Raw genomic sequence first — 18099 nt, 5'->3', positions numbered from 1 at the left:
GCGCCCACTATGCGGCCCAAACGCCGTTCGGCAGACCTCCCCCTCCCTCCTCCTCCTCCTCCTCCTCCTCCTCCTCCTCCTCCCTGGAGCTGCTGCTGCTGCTGCTGGGACGGGTGCTGTTGGGGATGGTGCTGGAGGTGCGGGTGGTGGTGCGGGTGGTGGTGCGGATGTGGCGGATGGCGGGGCGAGGCGACGTGGGGCGTCGTCGCCGGACCCGGACCCGGTGCGCGGGGCATACCGACGGGCGAGCCGTGCGCCTGAGCTTGGGCTTGGGCTTGGGCTTGGGCTTGGGCTTGAGACGCCTGGTGCCGCGCGAGCATCACGTCCCGGAGCCGCTGTTGTTGCTGCTGGTGTTGTTGTTGTTGTTGCTGCTGCTGCTGCTGCGTCATCCCCGCCGCGGGCACGGACATGCCGAGGCCGTTCATACCGTTCATACCGTTCATGCCGTTCATGCCGTTCAGGCCGTTCAGGCCGTTCATGCCCATGGCCATCCCGACGCCCATACCGAGGGCGGGCATGCCGCCGGGCGTGGAGACGACGCGGCGCGCGCCGACGAGGCCGTTGGGCATACCGACGCCGACGCCGACGCCGATGCCGAATGGCGGGGCGCCCGAGGGGGGTGGGACGGGTTGGCCCATGAGCTGGCGTTGCGCCGCTTGGGCTTGGGCTTGGGCTTGGGCTTGGGCTTGGGCTTGGTGGAGCTGCTGCTGAGACACGGGCTGGGGCTGGCCTTGGGGAATGTGGTGATGCTGTTGCGGTGGCTGCTGCTGCTGCGCTAGTTGTGGTGGTTGCGGCTGCTGCTGCTGCTGCTGCTGCTGGGATTGGGGTGGAGGTGGTTGTTGTTGTTGTTGCGGGTGGGGTTGAGGTTGGGTGGGGGGCTGTTGATGCTGCTGCCCCGGTTGCCCTTGTTGTTGTTGTTGTTGTTGCTGCTGCTGAAATGGATGCTGGCGCGCGAGCTGCATCGGGTAGTTGCTCGCGGGGAGGCCCGCGCCCGCTGCGGGGTTCGCGCCGACGCCGGCGAGGTTGAGGGGCGGCTGGCCGACGAGCATGCCGCCTGGACCGCCCGCGTGGTGCGGGTGCTGGCCGGGGCCGGGCTGCTGCTGCTGCTGCTGGGGGTGCGGGTGCTGGAGGTGGCTGGGCGGGAAGGCGTTGGGGATGGGCGCGCCGAGGTTCATCATCGCGGCGGGCTGGCGCGGGCCGAGCATCGCGGGGGGCTGGGGGCGGGGAGGGAGGGAGGATCGTGTATCGGACGCGGGATCTGCGACCGGGGCGCGCGCATGCGACGGCTGGGGGGTCTCGGCCGCGCGCGGGGGGGCGGGGGTCCTGGAGAGAGAGAGAGAGAGGGATACGGTGAGCGTCGGGCGAAACGTTGGTGCGTGGGGCGGGCCACGGAGGGTGGCAGCGGTTGGGAGGAGGGTGCCCACACTTACGCTGCGGGGGTGGGCTGGGCTGGCTTTGGGCGGAGGTGTGTGCGCCTTTGGTCTCTCCCCTTTCGAGTTTGCCGAGGGTCGCGCGGTGGCGGTTGAGGTTGGGCCGCGCCGGGTGGGTTCGGTCGGTGATGGCGGTGGCCGACGGTGCGGCAGTCGACGTTTCGTTCGGGCGGGAGGAGCGGCGGCGGGGAGCGGGAGGCGACGAGGGTCGATCGCGAGGGGAAGGGGGGCGCGGGGGCGTTGGCGAGGCGGGCACGAGTCGGGGAACAGTCACACTCGCCCAGGCCGTGGGAGCCCCGGCGCGGCGCAGGCGCCCAACGGAAGCTCCATCCCCTCGTCCGCGGAGCCTTCGTCCACGTGGCTTTGGGCGACCGCTATCATTACCAGTGTTTTTTTTTCGAGATCTACGCTAACGGTGTACAGTATACGGGGGAACAGCTATGGTCATACAACGAGCTCGTCCGCGAACGACACATGTACTACTTTTTGGCAGGCCAGATCGACAAAGCGAAAACCGGGAAAGAGCTGCGAAACGCGCCCTTATCCGCGCAAATGCCCCCCCCGGCCGAGCGTCAAATCGCCGAAGAGCGCCCCACACCGGAGAGAGAGAGAGAGCAGTCCCAACCAAGTAAACTTTTTTTTTTCACCTTTCCCCGTCCCATCCTCACCACCGTCGACAAAAAAGGGAAGAACAGCTGCTTGTGCGCGTCTCGATGATGCGCGCGCGATGGAGGATGGAGAGAGAAGGGGGCTGATGCATGATGAATATCGCAGTGCCACCCATCGCCGCGCCCGGGGCTTGCCTTGATGTATCTCTCGTCGCCTTCGCTTTTTTGCTGCTCTGGATGGGGTCTCCCGAACCCCCGACGTACGGCATGTCCCGAACGGAGCACACGATATCCTTTTTTTTTGGGAACCCGCGTTCCCGGCGTCAGGGGCGTACTTCGAACAGCGCCCATAAACGCCCCTCCCACTTTTCCCCACCTTTCCCCCCCGGTCAAAAAAAAAAACGCTTGCTGAGACTGAGTCATGCAGAGTGTCATTCACGGCTCAGAGAAGATCGAAGTCGTCCAGCTGCGCGCAAAGAAACGTTAGTCAGCCGTGACGAATGACAGGGAAAGCCGGGAACGATGGACGGATGGATGGATGGATAGGGTGGGGAGAGCTCACCTCGTCATTGTAGCGCATGATGGTGCGCTTGAGCTTGGAGGTGTCGACCCAGGTCACAAAGTCTTCCATGTTCCTGTTGCGTTTTTGGGCGGACGCGTTACAGCGGGCCGTGGACGAGAAAAAATGGATGAGAGAGGACGTTTACCTCGTCACCAGGAAGGCGGGGTCGGTCACCGTCTCCGGGCCGACGCGCACGTGGCCCTGCTCGATAAACTTGACGGCCTAAAACGCACCACGAACGATCGCGGACACTGTGTCAGCAGCGCCGTCCATGACCCGATCAACACCGAAAGAAAACGGAAGAGGGGGGGGGAAAGGGGTAAAAAAAAAGAGGAGGGAAAAACGAGAGGAGGGAAAAAAGAGAGAAGGAGAAAGAGAGAGGAAGAGAGGGGTAAAAAAACGATAATAATAATAACGATTAAAAGGATCGACGCACCGCGCTGACCGTCTCCGCCATCTTGCTCGCGCACATCACGACCGCCAACCGCCTCCTGCAGAACGCGGCGACGGTGACTTTATGCTCCACGTCGGACAGCTTCGCCTGCCCGTTCAGCACGCCCGTATCGTACAGCTTCGCGAGCAGCTGCGACTCCATCCTGGTCCGGAACGGGTCCTGCGCCGGGAGGAGCGACAGCCGGTGCGCGTACGCGCGCAGGGCGCCGCATAGCTTGTTGTATCTATCGTCGGGGTGGATCAGAAAAGCGGAGGCGGGGCGGAGAGAGAGAGAGAAGGAGGGGGAAGGGGGGCTGGGTGAAAGGGAAGGATCCGAGAGCTTCCACAAAAAAACCGAAAAACGAGACAAGGAGCCGCACTTGTGATAGTCCTCCCGGTCCTGGATGTGGTACCGCCGCATCACCTTGACCTCGCGCAGGTTCGCATCTTGCTTCCACTTGTGAACCGAACATTAGCGATCTCGATTTTTTTCCTATCGGGTTGATTATGAAAAGAAAAGAAAAAAAACGCACGGTGAGGAAGTCGACCTTCTTGAGCAGTTTTTGCTCGTGGTGCTTGAACTGGCGGACCATCTCCCCTTCGATACGCTCTACGTATACGTCCGGATACCGATGTTGAAAAGGAGTCGGAGGCCGGATGTAATGCCCGGGTCAGAGCGCTGTGTTAGATATAATAGATGGTGTCTGTGTACTTTTCGTCGGCCTCGAGAGGGGATGGTGGCGGGAAAGGAAACTGCGCCAGGAACAGCGTCAGACGCCCGTTGGGAATGTTCGTTCGGTACGCGTGATTTACAGCCGTTTCCGAAAAGGTTGAGCGCAGCGCGAAAAACCAGACGCGCGTTGTGAAGGACCCTAAAGTTGGGTTTGCCGCCAGCACATCGTGTTCAACGACGAACTCAACGATTATGCACCCCTGGACCGCATAGAAATGATGAATACATGTGGGAGGAGCTCAGAGGAACATGTGTCAGTGTGCTAAGCATGAAATTCAGAAGGATTTACTGTAGGGTCGAAGGAGTTGCAGGCAAAGGTAGTGTTAGGGAATATAGACCGCCAATATCGATACTCCTTCGTCCAAACCGGGACACAGTGCAGCCCCTCAACCGTGAGGTACTTGCTTCGGGAGTCTACCGATGATTTCGACAACGAGAAGTTGCCGGAAAACTTGGGAGCTCGTCGTTGAGAGCGTTGGTAAAGACCCCTATATCAGGGTTACTGCTACTGCTAGAGGTATCGTGCGGCGTCGCGCACTGAGGGGCAACATCGTCAGCATACTGCGTTAAGTCGTGGCATAATCTACCGTGAACGAGAGAATAGGCGAGTGGAAGTTGTGAGAACGGGCGAAAAAGGGTCCACCGGGAGGACCGATTCAACGCGACTCAGAGGCCCTCCAGAGGCATTGCACATCGAATTTCGCATCTCAAAAGTGGTAGCCTTCAGCTCTCCTATGCCCGGGCGCTCAGTGGACAACAACAATAATGCACTTCCATCGAGATAAATCGACGAACGTCCAGGGCTCGCCGGCCTGGCTGTAACCCCATTTTAGGGTGAGTCCACGACGGGCCGTGTTTTTCGCGCTGCGCTCAACCTTTTCGGAAACGGCTGTAGCAACGCGTTCTTCTCCTCTTCACCTGCTCCCTCCCTCCCTCCTTCCCCTCCTCCTCCTGGTTTTTCTCCTCTGCATCGAACTCCGCACGGAATATCAACATCGACAAGCGCACGACGACGAACACGCACGACAGGACAAATCAAAGCATTAGCGAACTTTCTGGGACCGGGAACTCGATAAAAGTAGACAGCACCATCTCCCGTTAGAAGCAACCACAGGCACATCCACAAGAGAGGGCGCGATGGCGGAGGAGGGCGGCAACATCAAAGTCGTCGTCCGATGTCGACCTCTCAACTCGCGCGGTGAGCACCCCCCCCCTCGCCCTCGCCCTCGCTCCCAAAGATCCACACACACACACCAACTCATCACCCTTATGCGATTTTATGACGACCAGAGCTCGCGCGCGGCGCGAAACCGCTCATCCGGATGCAAGGCAACCAAACGCTGCTCGACCCGCCCGAAGCGGGCTCGGCACAGGCGAGCGCGGCGTCCGGGCGCGCGACGGAGCGGAAGACGATCCCGTTCACGTTCGACAAGTCGTACTGGTCCGCCGGCCCGCGGGACGAGCCCGGGTACTGCTCGCAGCAGACGCTGTTCGACGACCTCGGCGTCGAGCTGCTCGATCACGCGTTTGGCGGGTTCAACGCGTGCATTTTGGCTTGTGAGTTTTCTTTTTTTTTTGGTTTTTTTGGTTGTCGTCTTGGTTTTTCGGGTTTTGCCCCCCTTTCCCTTTTTCTTTTTTTGGTATTTCGCGGGTCTGAGGACGTTCGTGGGCTGATGGGCCGCTTTTTTTCTCTTTGTTTTTCTTTGGGCAGACGGACAGACGGGTGAGTTTTACTTTCTTTTGGAACGGGTGATCTCGATGGAAAGCCCTTTGCGGAAGTGTTGACGTGCCTCTTCTGATTTATTTGACGAAAAGGATCGGGCAAGTCGTATAGGTGAGCCACGCATCACTCTTCTCCCGACTCCTGAACGAGGTCCTGATTTCTGTCGTAGTATGATGGGTTGTAAGCGCGTTCCGTACGGTGTAAACGGCCATCGCCTCTTCACACGCGACATTCCACAGATGGCCCGGACAAGGGCATCATCCCGCTCACCTGTCAAGAGCTCTTCGACCGCGTCGACCGCAAGAAAGCCGCGGACCCGAACGTGACCTTCACCGTCGAAGTCTCCTACATCGAGGTAACCTTTCTCTGCACATCACCAACCCCCGCCCAAGCGCCCCGCGCCCCGCCTTTCCGTCATCCGCTGACCCTCGCATCCTCGCCAGATCTACAACGAGAAAGTGCGCGATCTGCTCAACCCGAAGAACACGGGCAACATGAAAGTGCGCGAGCACCCCTCGCTCGGGCCGTACGTCGAGGACCTGTCCAAGCTCGTCGTGAACAGCTACGACGAGATGATGACGCTCATGGACGAGGGCAACAAGGCGCGCACGGTCGCCGCCACCAACATGAACGAAACGTCCGTCCCTCACCGCATATACGCACCCGACCCTCGGCGACAGTGAGCTGACGGGCGGACAACAGATCGTCTCGTTCACACGCGGTGTTCACGCTGCTGCTGACGATGAAGCGGCACGACACCGACACCAACCTGGACACCGAGAAGGTCTCGCGTATCAAGTGCGTCTTTCGTTTTTCCACATCGAGCTCGTCTAGGCTGACGGCACCCTCGCGGAGCTAGTCTCATCGATCTGGCCGGTTCGGAGCGTGCCAACTCGACGGGCGCGACGGGCGTGCGCCTGAAGGAGGGCGCGAACATCAACAAGTCGCTCACCACGCTCGGCAAGGTCATCGCCGCGCTCGCGAGCCAGAGCGAGAGCAAGGGCAAGAAGAAGAAAGGCGACGACTTTATCCCCTACCGAGACTCCGTGCGTGGCCTCCCGTCGCAACGACTTGCTCTCGAGGAGAAGCCCCCAAGCTAACGATCGGTGGCGCCGTAGGTCTTGACATGGCTGCTGAAAGACAGTCTGGGCGGCAACTCGAAGACGGCGATGATCGCCGCGATCTCCCCCGCTGATTACGACGAGACGCTGAGCACGCTCCGGTACGCGGACCAAGCGAAGAAGATCAAGAACAAGGCGGTCGTGAACGAGGACCCGAACGCGAAGCTCGTGCGCGAGCTCAAGGAGGAGCTCGAGATGCTCAGAGGTACGCAACGCCTTCGCACGTAGAAGACCCGACCCGGCCTGATGTCCGTATAGCGCGCGTCAGCGGCTCCGTCAGCGAGGAGGTGTACGACCCCAAGATCCCGCCGGAGAAGCAGAAGGTCACCTACCAGGCCAAGGACGGCACGCTCAAGACCGTCACCAAGGCCGAGCTGCAGGAGCAGATGGAGGCGAGCGAGAAGCTCATGCAGAGCTTGAACGAGACCTGGGAGGAGAAGATGCAGCGCACGCAGGAGGTGCAGAAGGAGCGCGAGAAGGCGCTCGAGGAGCTCGGTATCAGCGTGGAGCGAGACAACGTCGGGGTGCATACGCCGAAGAAGGTGGGTGCGAGGGAGTCCGAGGAACGTTTGGGAGCGATCCAGGCTGATTCCGGGGCTTCTCTTAATAGATGCCGCATTTGGTGAACCTTAACGAAGGTGAGATCCGCAAGCGCATGCCGACGTTGCCCCACACGCTGAACGAATTGCGTCTGTGTAGATCCCTTGATGAGCGAATGTCTCATCTATCAGCTCAAACCTGGACGAACGACGGTGAGCTCCGACCTTCCCTGACGTGATGATCTTCGGATTCGCTATGCGTCTCCTGTTGCATCTTTTAGCATCCGCGCCGATATGCTGATGTTGATCTTCGGCAACGTGCGATCAGGTCGGCAGGATGGACAGCGAGAAACCGGCTGCTATCCGGCTTAGTGGGGAGAGCATCCTGGAGGAGCACTGCTACTTCGAGAACAACGACGGCAAGGTGACGCTGCACGCGTTGGACGAAGGCGTTACGGTGAGCCCTGGTCCAGTCCAGATCTGATGCGGTTCAGGACCTGATCGCTCGCCGCAGTTCTTGAACGGGAAGCAGATTGTCCCGAATCAGGTATGGGCCTCGGTACTGTCTGGCATCTGCCCCTAGCTAAGTTTGATCTCCGTGTAGCCGTACAAGCTGCGATCCGGTTTCCGAATCATCCTAGGTACGTGGTCTATCGTAGTGGCCGCCCTACACGACGCTGATCGCAACCCCTGCAGGCGAGCATCATGTCTTCCGGTTCACGAACCCGGAAGAGATCCGCCGGAAGCGCGACCGTGCCGAGCAGCGGTCTAAGCTCCAGCTGAGCATCTCCGCTGCTGATCTCGAGGCTAGTGTAGACTCGCCTGCCATGCCGCCAGACTCACCGGCGTCGTCGGCGGGCCCGGACGACATCGACTGGTCTTTTGCGCGGCGGGAGGCGGCGCTTGCCAAACTCGGAATGGACCCCACGCTCGACAACCTCCCGGATGAGGATCTCAACAAGCTATTCGACAAGATCACGAAGGTGAAGACAATGCGAGACCATACCAAATCGCGGCCCGAGAGCAGCCTGAGCGTGACGGACAACGACTTTTGGAGCGAGAGCGGGCGACCGGTGCCGAGCGAACTCACGGACGACACCAGCGTGGACGCCATCCCGAGCCACGGTAGTCCCGAGCTGGACGCCGCACAGAATCAGCTCGAGAACCGGCTAACGGCGATCGCGGAGACGGTGGAGGCGGACGACCTCAAGGCTGGCGAGGCGGAGGATCTGAAAGCGGAGAAGGAGCACATGGAGCGGCAGATGAAGATGGTTCGGGCGCAGATGAAGCGGTTACTGGATGCTCGGGCGAGAGGCGAGAATGTAGACGAGCTGGAGACCTTCGAGCCAACGCTGTACACCGCGAAGCAACTTCGCATCATCCGTAAGGTCCTCGACAAATGGAGAGCACACCGCTCGTTCTCCATGGCAGAAACCGTCCTATCGAATGCCGTGCTAGTGAAAGAGGCCAACGTTATCAGGTATGCCACCACGACGATCATTCTTCTCGATATCACTCTCATCTCCTTCCAGCAAAGAACTCGGAAAAGCCGTGTCATATAACTTTACCGTCGCTTCTGGCGGGTCGCTCTCCGCCCCGGTCTCTTCCATCGATTCTATCGCCGGTTTAGATGAGTTTGGAGACGTTGCCGACCCGCAATTGGCATCGAAGACGCAACCGGCTGTTGCCATCAAAGTGCTGGACAAAAGGCATAACGCTATCTACGTCTGGTCCTTGGATCGCCTCCAGCAGCAGCTCCAGCGCATGCGCAACCTGACTACCTTTATCGACCGCCCGTCGTATTCCCGCCATTTCTCGACCGAAGAGCCTTTCTATGATGTTCAGATCCCCGAGCATTCCTTCATTGGCAACGCCCTGATTTCCCTTGCTCCGCTTACTCGGAAGTTGGCGTTTTCTGCCGTGGTGCCGATCTTTTGCAGGTACACGGCCGAAGCAATCGGATCGTGTCGTGTAGAAGTCAGGAACGTCAATATCACGCTTGCCAGCAGACGCGGTTCGGCCCAGAATACTCGGTCTGCCACGCCCACTACGCCGACCATCTCACCCGGCAGCAAGCTCACCTTCGCGCTCTCGGTGGACACAGTGAAGGGGTTATCTCCGCATGACTTCTCCTCTGTGCATCTGCAAGTCCGGCTCTCAGCTTTCGTGGGGCCTTCTTTGCCCGCCGAGGAGGTATTCACATCTTCCGCCGTCGACATCAATGCTTCCTCCTTGACAGAACTAAAGTTCCGGCGAAGCTTCTCCATCGCCGTGACTTCCAAGGTGCTCGCGTATATGCGCCAAGGTTACGCTCCTATCGAGTTCTTTGCTGCACTGAAGCCTACTTATATCGAACGAATGGAGCGTTGGGATGAAATGCGGGATCAGAAGAGCTACGTACCTACGACGAACGGCACCGCTTCGCCTCCCCCTGCGGCGGATCCTCGGCCCGGCCCAGTTTTACCTCCCATGCGTCGCTCAGAGACCGACTTCGTCGTAGAACAGCTACACGACGTCATCGTCTGGCTGCAGATATGTGAACTCTCCCCGGATGGCAGTTACATACCCGTTCCGGTTGTCGCTCAGGGCGACCTTGATCCTGGGGCTTGCTGTCTCCATCAGGGTCTCCAGCGGAGGATTATTCTGACGTTGTCCTCGAGCTCGGGGCGGCAGCTCCCGTGGACTGACGTAACGAGGATACGGCTAGGGAATGTTAGGTTGTTGGATGCGAAGGGACGCGTACACGAGTCGATGGCGAAAGCGCTCATCACGTTGCCGCTCTTGCAGCAGCAGGCGGTCGAGTTCAAGACTGATGGAACGGGCATACTGTCGGCGACGGCGTCCTGGGACTCGAGCGTGCATGACTCCACACTACTGAATCGTGTAACCGCCGCGAACCAACGGATCCTGCTGCAGGCGACGTGGTCGGTCGCAGTGGAGACGTGCAGCGAACCTGTCGAATTCTCTATGGACGTTGCGGTCACAATGCAGACCCGCGACGCGCGTCCTCCTTCGCGCTTCCTGTCCTTCCTCGGATCCACAAAGGTCCTGACCAAGACCAGCAACGTCTTCAATGTTCGCCTTACGCCGCCCTTGACTCGCTCTGCCAAGGATTTATGGCGTTTGGATACCGCGGAGAAGTACGTCAGGGGGGAGGAAGCGCTGGGTTCCTGGAAACCCAGAGGGATCTCGGTTGTGGAGGACTACTCGAGGCTCATTCGTACAGAAGAAAGGGCTGCAGACGTACAAGCCATCCGCGCCATCCTTAATACCATACCTCCTCGGCCGCAGCTGGTAGAACGAGATGTGTGGGGCTCCGAAGATCTATTGAGGAAAGCGATTGAGCTATGGCAGAAACGATTTGGTCACCCGGGTTCTGTGAGCGACGTTCGTTGTTGTGCCTTCCGCCAACTAACCCGATTACAGATTGTTTTAAGCCAAGAACCCGCCGTTGAGGAGACAACAGTACTGTCGAGCAGATCCAGTCATTCTGACGTCGACATCGATACCCTCAAGCTCATATCTAACACCAGGTTGATACCCCGCAGGTTGGCGATTGTATCGTTCTTGCTTATTGTTCTTTCTCATGCTGGCCATGTGTAGCGACGCCCCGACCAAAAAAGGGCATCTGATGCTGCTGGTGGATGCTGCCCAGAACACTTGGGAGAGGAGGTGGTTCGTTCTACGACGGTGAGTTTCCGAAACTGCAAGTTTTTAATCATGATTTGAACTTCTGTCCACAGACCATATTTGCATATGTACAAGCACTCCAATGAGCTAGAAGAAGTCGGGATTGCCAGCTTGAGCGGCGTTAACGTGGAAAGCAATCCAGAGATGGAATACCTCTTTGGGGTCAGTTGGCATTCTTGCTCGTAGACCCTCACTCGCTGACGATGCTTTTCGATTTCATAGAAACGGTTCTGCTTCACTCTGTTCACCGCGTCAAACTCGTACGCTCTTTCGGCGCCGAACCTCAAGGAATTGCAATCATGGACATCGAAACTTGATCCCACCCGTCTTCCTAGTTAATCATTACGACACCTTCACGACCTCTCTTTCTGCGTTTGTCCTCTTTGTTCTACGTTCGTCGCCGTGCTTTGCTACACTACCATCGTATTTTTACTTCAGTTATCCGGTTGCATGTATACCCTTCATTGCAGACACGCTCACACTGGGAACCACCACAGAACATAATCATCTGTACAACTTTACTACTACAGTCCGCATCACCAGTGCTCGTGCGTAGGAATGGAATAGAAAGAATCATAGACTGTTCTTGTATCGATCAGCCATTCGTCCACCGGTCATGGCGAGTGTTGACGGAAGGGCCGACGTGACATGGTCGATGGTCATGCGCTGCCACACAAGCACGAGTAGCGAGGGTAGGATCCGCTTCGAAAACATGTTCATTAGGATGTACACTCTACAATGAAGTGATCGATATAGCACGAAGTGTACGTGTAGATCAAAACGGAACGCAAGTCCGCCGGCATATACTGTGCAACAATTTGTCGTTCACCACATTTAGCGAGTTAGATGAGCACACAGCGCTCACAGTATTGGCCGGGGACCATCGCGGACATCCACCATGTGCCCCATTTGGCCATTAATACGGTACCAAGGAGACCACCGAGTTCAAATAAGGCTACGTGATGAAATGAGCTGTGCTCTCATATTACCGACGTGAGATTGGATGATGCGAGGACGGCGATGTCACCACCCTTTTGGGGGTTGAAAGGATGAGGGTCGTTGACCTACCAAGGCCGATTCCTGCGAGCGCATTGCTAGGAATGTATCCTAGCAAGTTATTCGGATTATGTTTCGGAGCCTTCGACACGTCCGAGGACGTCTTTTCCAAGAGCACAGTGGAAGTGCAGATGGCGGTAACGATGACAGAAGTCGCCAGGAGACGTTCCAAAGCCATGTAATGGTAAACTCGAGCAACGACAGGGAACGGGATGGTTCAGTAGCGCTAGGTTTCTTTGATTCATTACAAGCATCTGGTCATAGCTCTCCTCGTGAGACTTTTGACTGCATCACAGCAAGCATGGCATTTAGGCGAGGATGAGGAGTTTGAGCCTGGCAAGCTTCACTTACATTCATTCCGAAGCTGCACATCGAGCAATCTGGCCTCAAGTCAAGCGTGACTTCCGCCGTCCAATATAGTTGGGCAAGGATGGAACTACCAAGAATGTTCAGTATCATATCTTTCCAGTAGAGCAAAAGCAATAAATATTGAGACCCGTAGGTCTACCACTCCGGGAAAGCGTGTCATCCTTGTGCAGGGGCCATGCTAATCTTCTCTGTATCGTTCCAATTTTATCGTATGTCACCCCGAAGGGGACATTTTTCTTTGGAAGATCGCGCCGTGGCAGGGCGGAAGAAAGGCTTGTGTCGGGCTCGCGGGTCACGCTTGGTATCAACGGCGTGATCGTCAGTGCGCTGTACGCCGTCAGGGCCGTGCACATTGAGCGGACTCATTTCTTTCCGGGCTGAGGTCTGCAGGGGCATCGAGGAGGATGTCGATGAACCGCTGCTAGCTGCCCGAGCTGTTATTCTTGCGTGACGCGTTGTTCGGGCTTTGTCTCGCTGTCCGTGTTCTATCGGTACCAACCACCGGTCCTGACTCCTACGGGACCCCAGAGAGCGAAGATGAAGGACACTGTCTCGCACCAAGCACCAAAAGTCATGTATGTCGCCATAGTGTGTATGTGAACTTGGATCTCATGTATTTACCTCAGCAAGAAGTTACGGTTTACCTTACTCAATGCCCAGGATACTGTCAAGCTTTCGGAGTTTGAGGTCACCCACCGAGATCTATATACCGCACTGGATCGCACACCGGTGAAGAACGGAGTGCTCGATAGACGACTCGTGCGTGCTCATAGATCTGCTTATGTATCCAGGTGACCTAAGTCCTCGATCCAGGGAACATCAGAGAAGAACGCGTTCTGCGAAACCTGCGGCTTGTCCTACGTTGATTGCGTCGGTCACTATGCCTACATCAAGCTAGTTGTCCCTGTTTTCCATATCGGCTACTTCAAGCACACCATCGCTGCGCTGCAATGCATATGCAAGGTACGGCCCACAGTGCTTCATGCTCCTCGACGAGGACTTCATTCTTCTTCAGACATGTGCGCGCGTCTTGCTGGAAGAGCCTGATCGCCGAACATACCTGAAGCGGTTCAGACGCCCCAACCTAGAAAACCTACAACGTCAGGCACTATGTAAGGCAGTCAACTCCGCCGCCAGGAAGGTTGTCTATTGTCCGTACTGTGCGGCGACGAATGGTACGGTCAAAAAGGCGGGCGCGCTCAAGATCATCCACGACAAATTCAGGGCCAAGAAGACGGCGGAGGAGATGGAGCGGTGGAAGAAGACGTTCTCGAACGCGGTCGATGCGCAGAAGGAGTTAGCGACGTATATCGGAAGGGCGGTGCACGAAGACTTGAACCCCTTGAAGGTGCTCGATCTGTTCAGGCGAATATCAGACGAGGTGTGTGATGCTCCAGCGGCTTCCTGAGAAAGGGGGCACTCACACTTCGGTGCAGGACTGTGAACTCTTGGGCATGAAACCGGAGCAGGGCCGACCGGAAGAATTCATCTGGCAATACATTTCCGTCCCACCGGTTGCTATTCGACCTTCAGTCGCCCAAGACGGCGCTTCTAACGAAGACGATCTTACCGTCAAGTTGACTGAGATTGTTTTCACGAATGCTCTGATCAAGCAAGGTCTCGCCAAAGGGGCACCCACGCCGCAGTTCATGGTTCGTTTCCCTGCCCATCCTATACGCGATCCGAACCTGACGAAGTCATCAGGAACAATGGGAATTCCTCCAACTCTCCGTCGCCATGTACATCAACTCGGAGCTGCCGGGCGTGCCATCTCAAATGGGCCAGAAGCCCATCCGTGGCTTCTGCCAGCGGCTGAAGGGTAAACAAGGCCGTTTCCGTGGTAACCTGTCCGGAAAACGTGTAGACTTCTCCGGGCGTACGGTTATCTCACCAGATCCCAACTTACGCATCGATGAGGTCGCCGTGCCGGAGCGCGTCGCGAAGATCCTCACGTACCCGGAGAGAGTGACCGCGCACAACATCGAGAAACTCCGGCAAGCGGTACGGAATGGATGCGATATCCATCCAGGGGCAAACTACGTGACGGCGGGAAGCAGTGGTTTCAAGAAATTCCTCAAGTTTGGCAAGAGGGATGCGATCGCAGATGGTCTCAGGATAGGGGATATTGTCGAGAGGCATATCATTGATGGCGACATCGTACTCTTCAACCGACAACCCAGTTTACACAAGGTATGTAATGTCTAACCTCGTCTTCTGCTCTTATATTGACGCATGTTAGCTCTCCATCATGTGTCACAGGGTGCGTGATATCGCTTGCAAGGGCTTGGGCGACCTCTGACCCTCTGATGCTCAGGTCAAAGTACGGCCCTGGCGAACTTTCCGTCTGAACGAATGTGTTTGTGGTCCCTATAACGCCGACTTTGATGGTGATGAGATGAATCTTCGTAAGTATTTGCGGCTTTTGTTGATTAGGGCGACAGTTGACCATTTTCTCCAGACGTTCCACAAACGGAAGAAGCCCGCACAGAAGCTTTGGAGCTGATGAACATCAAGCATAATCTGGTGTCGCCGCGTAATGGAGAACCCGTTATCGCCGCCATTCAGGACTTTATCACCGCTTCCTTCCTCCTTTCTCAGAGGGACCGGTTCTTCGACAGGAGCCAGTTCACCCAAGTATGCTCCTACTTTGCGGATGCTAACCTCCATATCGACATCCCACCACCGACAATATGGAAGCCCCAAAGGTTGTGGACGGGCAAGCAAGTGTTCAACGTACTTATGCGGCCGAACAAGAAGTCGAATATTCTCGTCAACGTCGAGAGTAAATGCAACAAGGTGGAGGCCCCGAAAGCGGAGAACTACCCGAAGCGTATGAAGCCCATCAATGACCTCGCACCGAATGATGGATGGCTCGTCGTCGTCAACAGCGAGATCATGTGCGGGGTCATGGACAAGGCTACGCTGGGAAGCGGGAAGAAGAAATCCATCTTCGGTGTAATCCTTCGAGATTATGGGCCTCATGAGGCGGCAGCTGCAATGAACCGGGTTGCGAAACTTTCGGCTCGTTGGCTAGGTAAGGCTGTGTGACATCCTCTACTTGCTGTTCTTCGGGGACGCTCACCCATTATTGGTAGCAAACTACGGGTTCTCGCTCGGCATCAACGACGTCATTCCTGGACCTGTGCTCTTCTCCAAGAAGGATCAACTGGTGGAGAAGGCATATGCCGCTTGTCTTGATCTCATCGCTCGGGCGAAGAAAGGCTTGCTTGAGAACAAGGCGGGATGCAATCAGGAACAGACGTTGGAGGCCATGATATCTTCCGTCCTGTCGAAAGTTCGAGACGAAGTTGGTGAAATTTGCTTGAAGGAGCTGAGCCGGTATAATGCGCCTTTGATCATGGCCACCTGTGGTTCCAAGGGTAGGTGTCTGAACGATACCGATATTTCACCCTACTAATAGTGCCCCACAGGTTCCGTGATTAACGTTGCACAGATGGTGGCTTGTGTGGGTCAGCAGATCATTGCTGGTCACCGTGTTCCCGACGGCTTCCAAGATCGTTCACTGCCGCACTTTCCGAAGAAGTCTCGCGAACCACCCTCGAAGGGATTTGTCAGGAACAGCTTCTACAGCGGCCTACTGCCAACCGAGTTCTTGTTCCACGCCATATCGGGTCGAGAAGGTCTCGTCGATACCGCTGTGAAAACAGCAGAAACTGGTTACATGCAGCGTCGTCTGATGAAAGCCCTTGAGGATTTGACAACTCACTACGACCTGACGGTACGCAACGCCATTGGTGGCATCGTGCAGTTCCGATATGGTGACGACGGTCTGGACCCGGCGTGTCTTGAAGGCGACGCGCAGCCATTGGACATGGAACGAGCCTGGACGCACGCTAGGGTAAGGTTGTTCAGTCTCAGTTCTACTCGGCGACTGACCGTTTCGTAGTCTATATCATCTAGGGCCGGGCGGAGCTTACTCCCCTACGAAGTACTCGAGATCACGGACGCTGAACTGTCGCAATCGAAGTTCGTCTCGGAGTGCACAGCAGCGTATCGGGCGACGGTTCGAGGCTTCGTGACAGAGCATATCGCTCATCGGCTCGCGGAGGTTCGAAGGAGCCGCGGCATGTTCGACGCTTTGGAGCGCGAAGACGAGTGGGATTCCGATACCGACTTGTCCATGGGCGCTGATGGTAAAACTCCAACAATTCCCCTTGAACTTTGCTTATCTTTCGCTCGCAGTCACGGAGAAAGCATACGTCGAGAATAAATCCAAGGTTACCGAAGACCAGCTGCGTATGTTCTTGCAGCTCTGCTGGGTTAAATACGTCAAGGCGAAGATCGAACCCGGCTCGACGGTCGGCGCCGTGGGAGCCCAGTCGATTGGTGAACCGGGTACGCAGATGACCCTGAAGACATTCCATTTTGCTGGTGTTGCGTCTATGAACGTCACGCTGGGAGTCCCTCGTATCAAGGAGATTATCAATGCTGCGAAAGTCATCAGCACCCCTATCATCAGCTGCAAACTCGTTACTCCGAACAGCGAACCATCGGCTCGTATAGTCAAGGGTCGTCTAGAGAAGACGCATCTCGGTGATGTAGTAGCGCTGTCGCTACGACCGACTCTCCTGCTCACTTATGGCTTCTTCAGGTGGCGGCTGTCCTTGAAGAAGCTTGGGCTCCAGAGTACACCTACATTGGGGTTATCGTCGATACGGATGCGATCCAGAAACTCCAGGTTGATTTCTTCACTACCCATCTCTCGCTGCATCGTACTCATTCCAACGATATAGCTCGAGCTCACCCTCGATGACATAAAGTGGGCTATAGTCAACGCGAAGAAGCTTAAGATAAAACAGGAGGTACGCTTCCTCACGATGTCAGAAAATGCGTTGTTCAAGTAAACTCGCCAGTCAATCACTGTCATTCCAAGGCGTAACCGACTACGCATATATATTGACGGCATCGATAAATACTATCGATTACGGGAGCTGAAAAGGCAATTGCCAGACGTAGTCGTGAAGGTACGTCTCCCACTGCGTATCGTGGAGAACCTGAACTCACCTTTAGTCGTAGGGAGTACCCAGTATTAGACGAGCCGTCATCAACATAAAAGAGAAGGACGACCCGAAGGGTAAAAAGGGCGACAACGAGTTGCTCGTCGAGGGCTATGGCTTGCAGAAAGTCATGACCACCGAGGGTTCGTCACTTTATTTGTACGCATCCATCCGCTGACTGTGATACAGGAATTGTTGGCGAACATACGTCGTCGAATCATATCATTGAGGTCGCTCAAGTCCTGGGTATCGAAGCATCGAGGCGTACGATCATCAACGAGATCCAATACACCATGGTCTCTCATGGCATGAGTATTGACCCTCGTCATATCACACTGCTAGGAGATGTCATGACATATAAGGTGTGATTGCCTAATCACTGCATTGCATGGAAGAGGCTCACATCGACACAGGGCGAAGTGCTCGGTATTACGCGGTTCGGGGTTGCAAAGATGAAGGATAGCGTCTTGATGTTGGCTTCTTTCGAGAAAACAACGGATCACCTATTCGACGCCTCTGCGTACGGCAAAAATGACAGCATCGCCGGCGTATCAGAGAGCATCATCATGGGCAACCCTGCAGCGAACTGCGGAACCTCATTGTGAGTGCTACCCTTTCATCTGTGCACTACTTGCTCACATGTGCCCGTCGTAGACCTGCTCTGGTGACACCAGCGCCCAACATCAGCAAACCCCGAAAGCTACTGTTTGAAGGTGCCCTCTGATTTATCCATGCACTTGTACTTTTCCCACAATCACTTTGTAAGCATTATTATATTAAAATGTAGCCCTATATCGTCACTTGGGATATAACCGAGT

General features: G+C 56.3%; 4 protein-coding genes across 4 annotated transcripts; 2 read left to right on the top strand and 2 right to left on the bottom strand.

Moving 5' to 3' along the window:
- Positions 1 to 1823: 1823 nt before the first annotated feature.
- Positions 1824 to 3758, bottom strand: PUNSTDRAFT_99560 (alpha-L RNA-binding motif-containing protein). Its single transcript, XM_007381620.1, has 6 exons — positions 3566 to 3758; positions 3413 to 3489; positions 3037 to 3277; positions 2746 to 2822; positions 2601 to 2673; positions 1824 to 2504 (listed from the first exon to the last, which is right to left on the bottom strand). Exons 1-6 carry the CDS (start codon positions 3623 to 3625, stop codon positions 2481 to 2483), a joined length of 552 nt encoding a protein of 183 aa, XP_007381682.1. The 5' UTR covers positions 3626 to 3758; the 3' UTR covers positions 1824 to 2480.
- Positions 3759 to 4902: 1144 nt separating this feature from the next.
- PUNSTDRAFT_125149 (kinesin-domain-containing protein) lies at positions 4903 to 11333 on the top strand (the record flags this gene model as incomplete). Its single annotated transcript, XM_007381619.1, has 22 exons — positions 4903 to 4963; positions 5056 to 5322; positions 5477 to 5488; positions 5581 to 5599; positions 5658 to 5668; positions 5728 to 5843; positions 5932 to 6125; positions 6191 to 6286; positions 6348 to 6534; positions 6607 to 6814; positions 6868 to 7151; positions 7220 to 7247; positions 7309 to 7361; positions 7477 to 7605; positions 7663 to 7695; positions 7753 to 7789; positions 7845 to 8628; positions 8681 to 10526; positions 10575 to 10696; positions 10752 to 10838; positions 10892 to 11000; positions 11061 to 11333. The coding sequence occupies 22 exons, from the start codon at positions 4903 to 4905 to the stop codon at positions 11175 to 11177; spliced, it is 4800 nt and encodes a 1599-aa protein (XP_007381681.1). The 3' UTR covers positions 11178 to 11333.
- Positions 11334 to 12349: 1016 nt separating this feature from the next.
- PUNSTDRAFT_63930 (uncharacterized protein) lies at positions 12350 to 12616 on the bottom strand (the record flags this gene model as incomplete). Its single annotated transcript, XM_007381618.1, has 1 exon — positions 12350 to 12616. One exon carries the CDS (start codon positions 12614 to 12616, stop codon positions 12350 to 12352), a length of 267 nt encoding a protein of 88 aa, XP_007381680.1.
- Positions 12617 to 12800: 184 nt separating this feature from the next.
- PUNSTDRAFT_65652 (beta and beta-prime subunits of DNA dependent RNA-polymerase) lies at positions 12801 to 18005 on the top strand (the record flags this gene model as incomplete). The annotated part of the gene is made up of 20 exons (XM_007381617.1): positions 12801 to 12838; positions 12890 to 13022; positions 13077 to 13226; positions 13279 to 13644; positions 13700 to 13915; positions 13968 to 14453; positions 14503 to 14523; positions 14578 to 14668; positions 14722 to 15297; positions 15359 to 15643; positions 15695 to 16122; positions 16171 to 16417; positions 16467 to 16825; positions 16876 to 16962; positions 17018 to 17086; positions 17138 to 17248; positions 17301 to 17424; positions 17471 to 17643; positions 17695 to 17882; positions 17936 to 18005. 20 exons carry the CDS (start codon positions 12801 to 12803, stop codon positions 18003 to 18005), a joined length of 4218 nt encoding a protein of 1405 aa, XP_007381679.1.
- Between the last annotated feature and the right edge of the window lie 94 nt (positions 18006 to 18099).

This window comes from Punctularia strigosozonata (genome assembly GCF_000264995.1).
Source record: "Punctularia strigosozonata HHB-11173 SS5 unplaced genomic scaffold PUNSTscaffold_4, whole genome shotgun sequence".
Classification (NCBI taxonomy): domain Eukaryota; kingdom Fungi; phylum Basidiomycota; class Agaricomycetes; order Corticiales; family Punctulariaceae; genus Punctularia; species Punctularia strigosozonata.
Note: the sequence above shows the minus strand (reverse complement) of the source record. Positions and strands in the feature narration are given on the sequence as shown.